The 17,027-nt window shown below is 38.3% G+C and overlaps 1 protein-coding gene across 2 annotated transcripts in view; it reads right to left on the bottom strand.

Moving 5' to 3' along the window:
- The window catches only part of ca16b (carbonic anhydrase XVI b), a 146,673-nt gene that overhangs the window by 65,736 nt on the left and 63,910 nt on the right, over positions 1 to 17,027 (bottom strand). For both annotated transcript variants that reach the window (XM_068314951.1, XM_068314950.1), the window contains one exon: positions 4,591 to 4,770. In XM_068314951.1, the coding sequence (XP_068171052.1) occupies positions 4,591 to 4,770 (180 nt within the window). The remainder of the gene's footprint in view (positions 1 to 4,590; positions 4,771 to 17,027) is intronic.

The raw sequence follows: 17,027 nt of genomic DNA, 5'->3' as shown, positions 1-17,027 counted from the left end.
ATTCGAACCCCTGATGGCTGGGCGATCCTGTCTTCAAGACGATTGCTCTACCGCTGAGCAACTGCTGCCCCAAAATCAAGTACAACATAACAAAATGTAATATCTTTATACATGAGGCTGTGCAATTACATTAAAACTCTGAAATTATAGGAAAAATAACGAAACTGACATACAAGTTTAAGGAAACACCAATTCAGAGGAGCTGAAACTGCTTTGGGCAGGACAGATTTCCTTTGTTGGTACTTAAAACAGGAGAGCTGGATCAGTCTTAAAAAGAAAAAAAAATGCTGTCTGTCAAGTAAGTAGTGAAGAGAATGTTCAGAATTATCATAGCAATCATGGGTAAATGCTTTTCTTTGTGCTCCTCTCCATCATAGCTTCAGAGGTGAGGACAGATTCCAGAAAGATTCACATAAGTTGCTGGTGAAAAAATGAGGATTACAGAACTTAACACTTCAATAAAAATAAACGACTGTGGACAGGAATGCAATTTAATTACATTGACTACCAAACATTTCAACAATGTTGGATCCCATGCCCACATATGTACATGTATGTTTGGAAGACATCTGTGATTCCATTGACAAGCCTCGAGTTGTGAATCTTGCTTTGGATATGTAGTATGGAATAATCAAACTTCTGTCACCTTAAAATCATCTTTGAATAGAACCCTCAAAATATACAATTTAATTAGGCCTAAAAAACATTGTAAGGCACAACTGCATTCATTGTTAATATATGTGTAAGATTTGGTGGAGACAGAATGAATAACTAGCAAGAAATGCTCCAGTGAACACAAGTATCACTCAGAATCACCTCAAAATCTTGTTCTCCAGGAAATAGTTTTTGTAATAAATCAAGGACAAAACTGCTTGTTGTGCAGAGTTCATTTTACCTAAAGAAAGTATAGCATCCCTGGGATGTGCGGCAAAAAAATTTTTGTACATCCCAGCATGACATTTATGGATCCCAAAATTAACATCAGAATTTATGGTAAAAGCCATATGCAAGATTTGAACTTAACAAACAGCACAATATAAAAACAAAACAAACTTAATTTTAATTATATTTTTAATAATCTCATAACTCTTTATTAAGTAAAAAGAAAAAAAGAATAAATTACATATTATTTTATCAATATGTTAAACCCTGGTAGTCATTCTTTAAAAAGACAGTTTTGGGGTTTTTTTTCACTTTTGCTTTTCACTCACTAGTTTTGTTTGGCTTTAAGTCATATATTCTTCAATGGACACTGCACCAAGCTGAAAGAGCCTTCTCCACACACAATTCTTTGTTAGCTGTACCCTCATTATTTTGCTTGGGTGCTGACATTTAGCCGGTTTGTCTTTTTCGTTAAAATTCGATTCTGTATAGACAAGCCCCTTTCACACCCTGCTGTATGGATGGCTGACGTGAGGGCTAACTGCGCAAGAGTGATGAGGTTGGGAAATTCCTGCTTGTGGTACATGACGATGCACCTCCAAAGAATGTGCATCTGATCTTTTGTATATTTGTGTGCATGAACCACCTCCTTCAGGAATTGCCACTCCTTCTTCACTGCTGTTGCATCCACTCTGGCAGCTGCTGTCTTCTTCATCTTACTAAAATCTTTCTCTATCCATTCAACATTCTTTCGTCTCCAAAGTACGTATATAGAATATCCATCTCTTCATTCCCATACTCTAACCTCTCCTTGTAGCTCATTAAAGATACAGAATGCAGAGCTAAATCTGAAAAAGCATAAATTAGTTCTTGTTGAGGAAATCTGCTTTTGATGTTGTCTTCCAGTGCATCAGTGAACTACTCTGTCACATTTTGAAGCTTAAATTCTGGCGATCGGAATACTTTGTGATGCTTTCTGAATTTGTCTGATTTCAAATCATTTTTGAGTTGACACAAGTGAGGTGTAGACAGCTCTTTCACTGTTTGTAGCTCTGGGAGACACTCTACAAGTTTCACAGTGACTAGTGCAATATCAACATTCTCTTTTTGAAAGAACTGACAGAACTTGATGACTGGTGTCATTGCATCCATCATGAGGTAGGTTGTTGCGATGATTTATTCACTGGACAGCTTTTTGTACATGTCAGCAGCTTCAGGGTCTTTGCTAGGCTCACAGTCCCTCATGTAGACAATCAAGCTTTCTAAAGACCAGTAAACCGATGACAGGGCTTCAAAATACGATAACCATCAAACATTGTGGATCTCACAAATGTTCAAAAGTGGTTCATCCAAAATCATTTGCACATCTCAAAGTGATGCCCCTCATTTGCTGCTGCCACAAAAATAGTACCACAAGCTTTTCAGGACTTCTTGATGTCTTTTGAGGGCTGATACATATTCGGCTGCTTGAGATGTGCATAGAGCTAGTCTATGTGCAATGCAGTGCACGTTGGTGAGATGTGGATTTTCATGCAGTAGTATTGCAGCCAGTCCATTTTTTTTTACCCATCATCACTGATGCACCGTCACTGCCCAGATACGTCACTTTATCCATTTGAATTGCACATTTTTCTAGCTCGTCCTTAATGGTTTTGCGATACCCTTGCCAGATTGATCTTTACACTCCACATTCCACAAGTAGTGAGTGCTTGGTCCCATTGCATCAGAGTCGATTATTTGAGCATAGAGAACTAACCTCTTTACATTTGTTACATCTGTTGATTTGTCTGCAAGGATGCTTAATACTGGAGATACCTGAATTTTTTATTAACTCTTTCTCTGTCCCCCGCCTTACGCCCTATGCCAGCTGAGATAGGCTCCAGCTCCCCGTGACCCACTACGGCGGATGACAAAGTATTCAAAAGTTGGCTTGCTGTGAAGTACGAGAACGCTGATCGTGTGTGTATATTTTTGTGTAGGTGTCTCAAGTTGGGTGAAACTAGAAAAGCAGTTTGCTAGATATTCTCCAAAGTGTAAAAATAACAGACCAATGAAGGGAGAGGCAGAAAATCAGTAACCATATCCTCTACATCAGAAACAATTTTAATCATTTTTAGTTTGTTTCTGTTTCTGCACACAATTACTGTGTTGTTCCCATTATTGCAAATAAGCAGCTTGCAACACAACATGGTTGCATCACTGGCCTGGTTGTCATTACCATTTTCTAATAACAAATGAAAATATTCTCCTTTACAAATATTAAGAGAGATGCTTCTGAAAGCAGAGGATCAATTAAGGCTAGGTCAATCTACTCCAGTGGTCTCCTGACCAGCTGGGAAAAAGTGATATTTGTTTGAAATAGCTGTTAATCAGATAACCATCAAAATGAGGATATAATGAGGATGTGAGAGACACAAGGAAGGAGGGGGGAAAATGGAGGCAATCATAATACTGTAATAAGAAAAATACTAAAACAAGGGGCTGGACTAACAAGAATCATAAGGGTTCGTACATATTTGCGTCAATAAAAACTTCATGGGAGCTCAGAGAGCACATTCACAGTCCTATTAAAGTTTAAATGTGGTACCTATGTTAGGAAGACCGCAGCACAGAGAAGCAAGAGGTGGTGGTGGTGTTGTGTGTGTGTGTGTGTGTGTGTGTGTGTGTGTGTGTGTGTGTGTGTGTGTGTGTGTGTGTGTGTGTGTGTGTGTGTGTGTGTTGCCAGATTTGTTACTGCATTGTCACGTTAAAACTACTTTCAATGCCATCAGTGGTCAGGGCATGGGACCGCTGTACTGACCACTAAAAAATTAGTAGGGCTGAAAAAATACTGAAAATTCCTGTGAATAATAATCTCATTCACAATATTTTTGAAAATGATTAGTTTTGTAATGTTCACGAAACATCAGAAGTTGGACAAATGTGGCTCTACCTACTCTGGTTGAAGGGTGTTAACAGAACGCACTTTAGAAATTTGACATGGTTCAGGATCATATAATAATTGCTGCTGTCAGGCGATTAAAATTTTTTTAATTAATTACAGGATTTGTAATTAATTAATCTAATTAATCACATTTTAATCTCATGCCTGCTAAAGGCCCCCAAATAAAGAATTTGAATTCTAGGACATTACAGAATTGTAATGCTTTACTAATCAATACAATGCACCAAGAAGAGAAGATTTGTTAAGTGTGCTTTATAAATAAAATTCGAAAGAAAACAGGCCAGGCACATCAGCAAACCAATTAGGCCAGGTGCATTTCTCAAAAATGCTATACAAACAAAGTTAAAATAAAGAAAATTCAGAAATAAAATAAGGCTGAGTCTCAAATAGGCACATAAGCAGACTCTCAATCAAAATGAATACTAAAGCGGACTCAATACAGCAATTCAAAATGAATAGTATAACATGCCTCTAAATAAGGCAACATCACTAGTAAGATGCCTACAGGCTTGTCCTTTAAAAGGGTAAGCTAACGTTAAGCTACTTTTTTCCACAGTCTTGTACACTGTTTAAATCACTTTTGAGTTTCACAGAAGCGCACTGTGTTCCATGAGTCTCGGAACCCAGGGAACTTTCGGATGCTGTCATCTAATAACATGCGCGTAAGGTATCAGGTGACTACCTACTAAAAATCCGCGATTAGGTGACGTCAGGTATCTTGAAGCGCGAACAAGCGAGGGATTAACAGATCCAGTGAGAATTACCTGTCTTTCCTGTGTTTTTCATGGTAGTCTGGTTGGACGAGACGGTGTTGAATTTCTCCAGCACCAATTCCTGGAAGTCCTCTGAAACCAGAGCTTGTTCATCTGAAATGTCCACAGGTGATTGGTTTTTTGCAGCACATTCTGGGTATGAGATTGCCCAGCCTTGGGGTCCATGGCTTCCTACAGAAAGAGAAGAAACAGGTGCTTACAAAAATGAAGAGGCAGACTTGGAAAAGAAACACTTTCAGTTTGGTTGGATAAAGAACACAAAAAGCATACAGTTTAATGTATGCAGGATTTTTTTGGGGAAATTTTGAGAAATGCAATGACAATATCAATTCTACAGCAGTATTCACATTTTCAATGGGCTTTATAAAAATGTAGAAGAGGATAAGCATTAGTTCATTCTCATTTCGTTGTGATGCCCTTTAAATGGCTTCAAAAGCTGGGGAAAATACAACAAAATGATAATCTCACTACTGACAATGTTAATTGTTCATATGCAATTAAGATATCCAAACACAGAAAATTTCTATAATGCTACACCGACCAACACTGAACCTGGAAATGGTACAGAGTTAATGTGTGTTGATGCCTGAGATGCTATTTTTTTGTGTTAAAAAAGACCGAAAATATGCAACTCAATACAAAATGTTCCATTTTAACAATTTATGTAGTGCCAGTTAAAAACGTCCTGTAGAATCCCTATCCTCATTCTGCTTTGAATACCCCCCATCCCAAATAGTGGCTCTTCTACAAAGGAATAATCCACCATCGACAGGGGTCTCCTTGATCTCTTCTCGGGTACAATGGGCCAATGCAACAACAAAAGCACAAGGATCAGGGGAACAAGTAGAGATGCATGGATTTTAACTTTTCTAGGTTACCACAATATTCATGATTCCACTCCCCACAGACATGGGGAAACTTTCCTACTAGCTCATTAAAAATGTATGAGAGCTCTTCTTTACTATAATACCTTGATCAAGGGATGCTTTATGTTTTTCCATGAATAAACACCTCAAAGCCAAAAAGATCGTGCTCAAGTCCCTCAAACATTTTTCATAAATCAATTCTTATAACTGAAGTTTTCCTATGTCAATCAAAAAACAACTCTGAACATACACAGACACACTAACACTGATCGTTTCAGTGTCTCTCCAACAAATGGTTGGTGGAAGTGTACACTGCACACTGTTAAATGCTTGGAAATGTCTTGGCTTGTTTGTCCAGGGCCTTCAATAAAATATATCACCTTCTGGACAATGTCTGCAACAAAACAGAAAGGTGGTATGGATCCTAAATAAATGTCGATGTGTGTTTAGGTTGCATTGTTAATTACCAACTCAATTACAAAGCAGAATTAAATGTTCAAGTCATGGCTTCAGATTTGTAAACATATGTCCCAATTCCAATATTTCATAGTGGAAGAGAGTCAATTGTGAGCACATTACATTTACTATGAAACACCAGAATATTAAATGGAGTAATTACTGCTATATTCAAGTGAAACTGTGCATTGTAGAAATACTGTCATTCTCTATTCAATTTGATTTGTAAATTCTGCCTATTTACAATGTGACAACTCTGGGGAACAATTGAACGTAATTACTTCCATGAAACAATGCTTTGATTAAAGGGATTACACTCTAAAAAGCTATATATCTTTCCTCAACAGTGAAGCTTAAACTCAAACTGAAGGTTACAAGATGTCTACAATAAGATACACATGTTGCCCTGTTCAAATTCAGCAGGAAAGTTTTAACACCAACTTAGTGTGTGAGCCATAAAGAAAATGAGATAAGTTATGTTCTGAATATAGGATTGGATCATAGTTATCAATAAAATTGTAGTCAAGTTGACATAGACATTCACATAATGTAATCTAAAAGTAGTATGTACTTTACTATAAATAATCCATAAAGATTGAATATATATATATATATATATATATATATATATATATATATATATATATATATATATATATCAAACACAGTTTATCATGGGATAAGATGTTTTAGATTAGAACACTAAACCCGAACGTTGTAAATCATGGATTAAGTATTATGTATTTATGTGTTAGAAGGTGTTTTGAAACTACAAAACTTTGCGCTTATTTCGCATTTATTTCCTTTTAAGTACCTGCTAAAATAACGTTTCATTTACCTGTACAAATCTAGGTTTTGCGTCAGATTGCGTCAACACATAGTCGCTCAAGGGGCGGAGTTTAGACCTCCGAAATTTTTCACTCTGCTCCAAAGGCTTCAAGATCACCACATCAACTGTGAGTATATCTAAGATCAATTCAGTAGATGTTTTTGTAATTTGTTGCTATTATGTAGGTTTTATCCATGTCAAAAAAGTTGCTCGAGTAGTGTGTTTAACTGTGTGCCTGAGTCCCTTGCGAGTTGCTTAAACAAAAGAATTTGGTAGTGGCTAGAGTCGTGTTTGTTATTTGGAGTCTAGTTTAAGAGCACATTGAAATAGAAAAGATAATTGACTTAAAAGACGCAGTGTGTTATACTGGCACGCGTTTTTACGTTTACACGTGCACGTCCGTATTGAATGTACATGAAGTGTGTACTTAAGGTGTACTTAAAGTGTACACCTTAAAGTGTAAACTGAAATGCCTTAAGATAGTTTAGATATGGTAGTGTAAAGGTATTCTCATTCAAAGATGTTGATACTGCTGGTGCAACAACATGTAAGCCAATCTTGTTAGTTGGGGAACCCATCTTGATACAACACTTGTCAAAACTTCTCTGTAACAGGGTAGTGTGTCAAACCAACACTGATAATTTGAAATGATGGAATTAATCAGGAAAATTATTTTTAGTTGTATATATGCTTGCATGTTACATACTGCTTTAACATGGTGTCTTTACTCCATAGGTCCATTCACAGGCTCCTGTGAAAGACTACAATAGGCAGAATAGCAGGTAATGAATGTACTACAATACACTGTCTGTTTGTTCGTATATATTAATAATATGGAGGCAGCCCATCTTTCTAAGCACGGAAACGTCTTTTTACAGGCCATTGCTGGTGCCCATACGACTTGGAAGTGCAAATTGTGTTAGGTGTCCTAAAATGACCAAGCAAAATTATTCACACATTATGGGCTGCAGCACAGTCAGTCTACAGGAGTCAGTCAACTGCCATGCCTGCATGATGAATGTGTATGCACATTTAAGGCCCCATCCACACGATGATGGATTTTTTAAAAAACGTAACTTTTTAAAAACGCATCGAAAACGATTCGCGTCCACACAACAGCGTTTTTAAAAAAATCTCCGTCCACACGTAAACGCACCAGTGCGTTTTCGAAGACGGCTATAAGCATGCCAAACCATGTGGTGGCAGTATTGAGTCAAATTTTATCCAATAGGAATCCTCCGTGTTTGTTGTCACAACACACGGGCCCATAAATATGACGTCACAGCAGTCTTCGTCGCAGGCAAGATGTCAGCGCTTTTAAAAAGTCGCGGATACGCCGTCCACACGACAACGCAGACCCAGCTTTTTTTTTTTTAAAATCCAACTCGGCCAGCGTTTTTAAAAAGTTGTGTTTTCGTCCCGGATATCTGCGTTGTCGTGTGGACGGAAGGCGTAAACGCAACAAAAAAGTTGTGTTTTTAAAATATCCGTTACCGTGTGGACGAGGCCTAAGACTCTTGGTACACTTGGATCACATTTATCTCGCAACCACAAACTTGAATTTGGCAGTAGTGCAGATCTGAGTCAGAAATATTTGTCAGAAGTGACCTTCCGCTGTCCTCTATGCACATTTGAGCAGCCATTTTCAGAATCTGGGGTTTTCTATCATTTGAGAAGACATTTGAAAAATCATGAGACTGTGGTGTGCCCATACAATGACTGTAACTATCGTACCAATGTGACAAGTACCTTCAATGGTCATAAAAGTAAAGAAGACCACTCAGGTCTTGCTTCAGAATTCTGCCGTTACACCATCAGGAATGAACATGTACAGAGTCTACCAGGCACTAGTTCAGAGGTTGCTAGTGAAGAGGGAACCCGTGAACATTCTCTGGATTCCCAGGCAGACAAAGGGGATTCCCAGTGGGTAACTGACAGACTGAAGAATCAGCTCTAAAGATGCAGGCTACGCGTTAACCTTTTTTTTTTCTTTTCGGATGTTGTTGATGTTTCAACACTGATGAAAGTGAAACATGTCTGGAAAGAAGAAAAATAAACTGAATAAAAGAATAAATAAATATCATTCATGTCTCAAACACGGCTACCAGGAAATAGTGGAGCACTTGAATAAGATCTTCTCTTTGTCCAAGCCATTGGTCAGGGAGGCTGTCAGTTAGATTTTGCAGCGCTATGGTCACAATATTACAGATAGTATTCTGGATGAAGTTGTTGAAGCAGTCATGGACTCAAATGTTCTCTTTAGTGACACATCTGCAGGGGCAGAGTAGTCGTCTTGCAAGCGAAGAAAAAAAAAATTTGAGCACAACTATCCATTTGCAAAGCCAATAGATTATCAACTGGAGCAACCTGGCCATACATTTGTGTATATTCCAATCCTTGAAATGATTCAGGAGTTGTTTAAAAACACAGATACTCTGAGCAAGATCAGAGAACCAGACACTGAGTGTAAGCAATTTGTATCGTACCGTGATGGTTCTTATTTCAAAGAGAATGAGTTACTTAACTCGACAGAATATCTTACCTTGGCACTTCAGCTTTATGTAGATGACCTTGAAATAGCAAACCCTCTTGGCACATCCCGTAAAGTTCACAAAGTTTGTGCGATCTACTGGATCCTTGCCAATCTGCCCCCTAAATACCGAGCTACACTGCACAATATACAACTGGGTGTGCTAGCCAAAGCGAAAGATGTCAAGTTTCACAGTTATGAAGTTGTAATTGCTCCTATGTTGCGTGATCTTCATATCCTAGAGCAGGATGGTGTCTGTATTGAATCACTTGGTCAGAATATCAAAGGCACTATCCTTTGCGTTTCTGCTGACAATTTGAGAGCCCATGGGTTGGCTGGCTTTATTGAGTCATTCAATGGTGAGAAGTCACATGTTTCTGCCTTGGCACAAATGAAGAATTTCAGAAATAAGAAGTCAGACAAGGACACTTCATTCAGACAACCAAAGACACCCATGATCTCCACGTCCAAAATGTTGAAGAAAATGCAAAGCTACTTGAAATTAAAAAAAGAACATTTGCGAAAAACAAAAAGTTAGAGAAAAGGATGTTGTGATCAACATAAAGGTGTTAAAAGTGACTATGCCTTGCGCAAGTCACTTCAATACTTTAATCCTATCACATGTTTTGCCCCTGACTTCCTTCATGACCTCTTTGAGGGAGTCCTTCCTGTTGAGCTTTCTCTTTGCATTAAAGAGATGATCAATCTGAAGTATTATACATTAGAGTATTTGAATGAAAAGATCGTGTCATTCCCATATCATTACATTGATAAAGTGGACAGACCTAAGCTTATTTCCAAAACATTCATGACTCGTGGCACAACAGGAGGTAACGGGCATGAAAACGGCACTCTGCTTAGACTACTACTTGTAGTAGTGCTTTCCACTACTTGTAGGTAATAAAGTTCCAGAGGGTGATGGTGCCTGGTCAGTTTTGATGGATCTAAAAGAGGTATTGGAGTTGGCATTGTGCCAATCATTTACCAATGAATCCTTGGCCTTTTTGCAGGGCAAAATAAGTGATCACAGACACTGAAAGCTGTCTTCCCAGAGTATATTCTTCGTCCTAAACATCACTATCTGGAGCACTATCCTGCCCTAGTTAGGTGCTTTGGCCCTGTTGTGCATGTTTGGACTATGAAGTTTGAGGGAAAACATCGTTTTTTTTAAAGAAAGGGGTTCGCGACACTATGAACTTTAAAAATGTTTTGAAGACGATGGCATCCAGGCATCAAAGTATGATTGCATATCACCTTAGTTCACCATCATTTTTCAGACCTTAAGTCCAAACATCCAGAGTAGACTCTGTACTGGTTTCAACTCTTCCAGAGGTAGCCCAGGTACACATTAGACAACACACAGCCAGTGACACAGTCTACAGAACACCGAAGGCGATTGTTGATGGCATAGACTATAAAAATTAAATGTTTGTATCTGTCGGACAGAGTGGGGGACTTTCTAAATTCAGCAAAATTGCACAGATCTACCTTGTAAATTAAAATGTACCCTTTCTCTGTTGTGATTTTGAGACCTATTATATAGAGCATCTCCATTCCTATCAGCTGTCAGCAACTTGGTCTAGTCAGTCAGTCTATGTGCTATCAGATCTCAATGATACTGACATATTCTCCGCATACAGGATTGGTGGCTTGGTACTTTTGACTCCAGAGAGGTTCATACATGTTAAGAGCAATTAGTGCAGAAAAAAGAAATGAATAACGAGGGGACAAAAGTACTGAATGAAGTACTGTTTAGAGTTATTATACACAGAAATGGTACCTTGTAATACTGTATTTCAGTCACATGTATTTTAAGTATATAAGTGCAAGGTACTGTTTTTTAAGATCTGATAATTTATACATTGTACATGTTACTGCAATATATAAGTCCAAATAACAAAAATTTTAAAGTTCATAGTATTGATTTATAGTACATGCTACTGAAATATTAAAGTATAGAATAATCTTTTTTTTAAGTTCAGATAATTGATACATTGTACATGTAACTAATACGTTCAGATTAGTACGTGTAACTTCAAAGTTTTAAGTTCTGAATACTTTTGATAACTTAAAAAAATGTTTTGAAAACTTAAAACTTTTGAGGCAAATTATTCCCTTAAACGTTTTGAGTTCTACTTACTCGCTCAGGTTTACAGTGAATGTGAACAATAATAACAACCTCAAAAACCATGATTTGTTTGAGCTACAGTATAATGTGTACTACCTGATGAAGATTGTGAGCCAGGCTTTCATTAGTTCTTTGTACCCCCACATGGATTAATTCACTCTCAGAGTGTCTCTCTGAATGTTTCAAGAAAAAACACTGGAGCTCAGGCTTTGTTTTATTTAGTGAGGTTAGGTGTATATTTTCACAGAATGGGTGAAGTCACTGATAAACTAATAACAATGGGTTTCAACTCAGTTTCATTCCATTTGTGTTAAAAGAAAATGTATTTTCTCTGCCGCTAGGGGGTGCGGGAGTGTAATGGCAGCTGAGCACCTTGAAATACATAAATAATTAAATAATTTAAACACTTTTTAATGGAGGATTAACAGTTTAAATATTCAAATTCATTCACGGAAATCATTTGTAATTGTCAATTAAAAAACGTTTTGGGAAAATTTTAAATAAATAAAAAAAATACCCAAAATGCACTTGGCTTTCTCCTAGCTACGTGCTAGCTTGTTGTGATAGCAACAACAATAATATACCGAAATGCATAACTGGTTGAAAACGGGCAGTCTGTCCGGTATTAAATCTGGGAGAAATGAAAGAGGACAGGATACATTGGCCACAACTGAGAGCTGTGCAGTCTACCAGGCTGAAGAAATCCAGCAGGAAAAAGAGAGTGATGATGACGAGACAGGGGAAACTGAAAATGAGGAGCGCAGAACACAGAAAACTCACCCGGACACTTCATCGGGAGAAGGGGGTAAAGAACACAATGAGACTCATATTCGAAAGAGAAAATATGATGTTGAACTTGGGCCTGTGTTATTTTGATTTTTTGTGGCGAAGTAGTATATATCTGTTAGCATTTAATAACTGTTACAGTTTGTTAAATAGGCCTATTTGTTACATAGCAGGGCTCGGAATTGCGCCCATTTTGGTCGCATATGCGCCCATATTTTTATCAGTGCGACTATTAAAATATATTTGGGAGCACCGGTATGACTTGGGAAAAAAATCTGGTGCGCCTTTTTTTGTGAGACCGCGCTCCTGCGCTCCTGCCAGGAAACAATGAGAGCGCAACTGCAGCTGCTCTCCTGGGAGAGGGAGAGAGGAGGAACGGAGACGGACGGAGCGTCTCTATCGCTCCGTCACTGCCTTGCTTTTGGGTAGGTGCTCCTAAAGTCTTCGCTGGTGCTACTAACTTCTAAATTTGGGAGCACCAGTGCTACCAAGAAAAAAAGTTAATTACGAGCCCTGCATAGTAATAACTGCTGTTCATCACTCATCTGTAGTCGGCTCACTCGGCGACCATTTTGACTTAAAATATTATTATTGTCATTTTTATATTGTTACTATTATTCTCCCCACCGTTTCTAAAGAGAGAGATCATTAGGCCCATTATTGCACAATCTATTCTGTGTTAACAGGAGCCTATATTATTAAACTTGATACATATATGGCTATAAAGACTATGCCTTTTCTTTCTTTGTTTTTCATGTTTTGGGCATTGGGTGTGCGTCAGCTAAGTCGGGAGGTAGAAGTGGGTGCGCGGACTGAAAAGTTTGGGAACCGCTGCTCTAAAGAGTTACCACTCCTCTAAACAAAAGCTTGCCATGTGGGATAACCCATAATAAAACACTGAAAACTAATTCCAGTCCACCAGTAGTCAATTTCAGTCATTTTATTTTCTTCTTAATCCCTTTGAGGGATTTGAGGCAAACTACAAAAAACCTTTTTCAGAGGTTATTGAAATATATCTCAAAACACAATATTGATATGTTTCACAAAAACAACACAGTCCATTGTTAAGATGGTTTTTATTTGATGGGAGGAATATGAAAGGAACCCAAAGACGAGTAGGGCTAGATTTGTTGTTGGTCCATGCAAACATTAAAAAATAAATCGTCAAACATGTTAATAGTTTCTCACACTGAGAGCACAAAATAAAAAAAGAACAGTGCACTAAACACACAAGTGTGTTTCACAGGTCTCTACAAAGTGTGATAATGAAAATGTTATCTTTTGCTAATTTTAAATTAAAACAGACATTGCATCCAATTTATTGCTAGAGAGATAATCAAGCATTTCAAGAAAAGAAAAGGAGGAACAGCGCTGAAATCAGATAAGTGAGGGTTGAACAACAGTTGATTAATCTGTCTCATTGCCATCCATCAGTCTGACTGTAATCTTAGTGGTGGAGCTTTTCCTGCTGCAGCCATGCCACTCTATCAGGCCAAGGTGAACAAATTAACATGTTTTTCAATGTTAATTATTTCATCTTAAACATCATACTCTATATTTGTAATGATTCATCATACAGGACTATGAGATTGGTTGCCCTTATATTTTAATAAGAAACCATCATAGATTATTAGGCAGCTCCAACAGTTCAATGATTTTTATTGCACTGCTTTACACACCCATAATGGATAATTTGCCCTGACTTACTGATGTTTGATTTTTGCAGGACAGTAAATTATTTACCAGTTATGTTATAACTGCTGAAGGGGGGAACTCCGGCCCTCCATAGCAGTTACTTAGCTTTGTTAAAGAACATCTTTGATTTGATTGCAAATCAATCAATCCCTCATTCATTCATCTTTTTGATGACGAGGCAATCATAATTGTCAGCCACTAGTCTGAATCAGGGTCACAGGTTTTTCTGGAGTCTATCCCAGCTGACTATAGGCGAGGGGTGGAGTACACCACAGATAAATTGCCAAGGCCACACAAAAAACAGGCACCTTCTCGTGCCCACACCTACAAATAATTTTCGAGTAACCAATCCACCAAATTTGCACATTTTTGTTGGTGGGAGGAAAACCCACTGTGTCCCGTGCTGCCCACACATAATTCATTCAGGCACTATTTGGGATGGCTGGGGTGTGACTTCCTTAATTATTTTCTTTAGTGAGCCTTCACAGAGCTGTATTTTTCCCCATGAGCCTATCTGATTTAGTGGGAGAAATTTTTCATCCCCCCCACCTGAACCCTGCCAAAAAAAAAAAAAAAAGTAACTAACATTGGAGCTAAAGTAATGCGCAAACAACAGAGCCAGTGTGAGAGATGAGATATTACCAAAGCAAACAGCTAATTTCCTGTGCAAAATCCTTACACATCATACCACCTCATAAACTGTGCATGCAGTTCTCACAATGTTGCTACATGAATACTATCTAATATCACAAAAAAGAACAATATATGTAATACACATAAGTTCTAGAAAGAAAACTTGTGCAATGAGAAAGAGACAAATCTTGAGTTAGACATTGGGTATAAGGTGGTAGGTCCCTATCACTTTTGACTAATTAAAATTAAACGCCCTCCTAGCGGCAGCTCGGTGCCGCAGTGGGTAGCGCTGTCACTGCACAGAAAGGCGGTTCACAGTTCAAGTTCCGCTCTGTGTGGAGTTTACACGTTCTCCGTGTGTCTGCGTGGGTTCTCTTCAGGTTCTCCGGCTTCCTCCAAACTCCAAAAACATGCCCCTTAGGTGAATTGGCCAGTCTCAAATTGCCTGCAGGTGTGATGGTGTGTGGGACTATCTGTTTGTCATGCATGTGGCTCCGCGGTGCACTGGCATCACACACGGACTATTCCCTGCCTCACGCCCACAGTAGGCCAAGTCTGCGACCCGTTATAGCGGACAAAGCGGATATATAGAAAATGGATGAATGAATGGATATCCTCCTAGCTGACGAAGCTAAGGATTTATCCATAAGAGCTGTGTTTCCCAAACTAAAACATGACAGACATAGCATTACTGTGCAAAAGCTGACTTTCACAGGTGAGTAGCAGGAAACAGAACAAAAACTCATAGTCAGCTCTCAACCATACAGATAAAGACCTAATGTTTTGATTATGTAGGTGTTCAACTAACAGAAACAGAATACAATTCACAGACAGCAATGGACACCAAAAGATTCATCAGTATTATACTACACTCTCCTAGTCCTGTAGTTTCGATCAATTTTATTACAAATTTAGTCACCTGTTACCAACCCTGATGTTTGCCTCTGGTAAAATCAGTCTATAACTTTTTGTGTCAAAGGATGATGCGCAGGGGTCTCGCAAAGTTAAGAATTGTAAAGGTCACAGATCTATCCCTTCATCTGGGTCTATTACTTAACTCAATAAAATCTTCCCTGCCAGCTGCCCAACCCTCCTTCCAATTTTCATCAAATTCACTCAAGCATATTTTGTGTTATTCTGCAGATAGACATACAAACCAAATCCAACACTAAAATCCTCCTTTTCAGAGGAAATAAAAACAAGATACAGCCATCTAAACTGCAAACACAAAACAAATCATCTGAAGATGACACATAACCTCTGACATCACGCAAAAAAGCACAACAAATACATCAGCATACAACATATTCTTCGCTCCTCTGGTGAGTTGAGAACATGTCAGCGGTTTACAGTAGGACATGACAATAAGTGATTGAGATTAATTAAGCATGGCTCATTTCTACAGTCTTGTGTCCTTGAAAGATCTGGCATCAGAAAAACATACAAGCAGCTACACTATAAAACTATCACATCAGTACAAAACGCATGAGAGTATTGAACTTTCAGCAATGTCTCCATTTAGTTATTTATAATAGATTTAATAAGATTGATGTTTAGGATGGTTATTCCCTTTTCATCCAACCCATTCTGAGTTCACCATTATGCAATGTGACTCAACTCTTCACTCTCTACTTGTCTTAAGTAAAACAGACACGTGTTTCTCTCGATTTGGCACTTTCAGTTCCAGACGTCATCCCATTAACCTTGGAACAAACAGTCATGCCTGTGTCACCATGGCAATACTGACAGAATGGCAATTGCCTTGTCATTTCCGTTTTGTCCCTTAGAGGGAAAGTATCCATAGTGTATGCAGCCTGGCAGACCTCCCAGAAATGGCAAACTAGCACTTACAAAAAATCTGTGCTGATCAGTCCATTTGTGTGAGTGGCACTGACAAGAGAGACCAGGAGAAATAATGCTCAGTGTCAGGAAAACTGAGATGGGTCGCGGCAGCCATCTAAATGAAGCAGTGAGATCAAGACATGTTTGCGTACTCTAGAATCTGCTCAATGAATGCAGGCGTATCAGACAATATTTAAAGAAAACATCCCCGCACCAGTTTCAGTAGGTTAATAACACACTAGATGGTCTAAACTTGATTAACACGAATGAATCGAAAGTTCACGACGCACATCTATTAATTCTAAGTTTCCTTCACGTGACTAACCGGAGAAATTGAGTCTTTGAATTTGTCATGTCACATTTATGAAAATAGAAAGCCTCTTTATTGGCAATACTTTTGACAGATACGGAAGAATTCATTGTGCATTTAAAAGCCGAGGCCAGTATAAACATGTTGACTGGCTTACTAATGTATTGAATAAGCATCAAGTAGGGAAAACCAGAATATTAATTTCACACTAAAACAGAAAAAAGGGCAAAACCTCACAGATGTACAGCAGTACTTTGAGATATAAGCTACTTGACATACAAGTTTTTTTGAGAAACCAGCCGTCAGTGTGTTCATATTTTTTTTAACATATGAACAAAAATCCGAGATACAAG

The sequence above is a fragment of the Antennarius striatus genome, chromosome 5 (genome assembly GCF_040054535.1).
Source record: "Antennarius striatus isolate MH-2024 chromosome 5, ASM4005453v1, whole genome shotgun sequence".
In the NCBI taxonomy this organism is placed as follows: domain Eukaryota; kingdom Metazoa; phylum Chordata; class Actinopteri; order Lophiiformes; family Antennariidae; genus Antennarius; species Antennarius striatus.
Note: the sequence above shows the minus strand (reverse complement) of the source record. Positions and strands in the feature narration are given on the sequence as shown.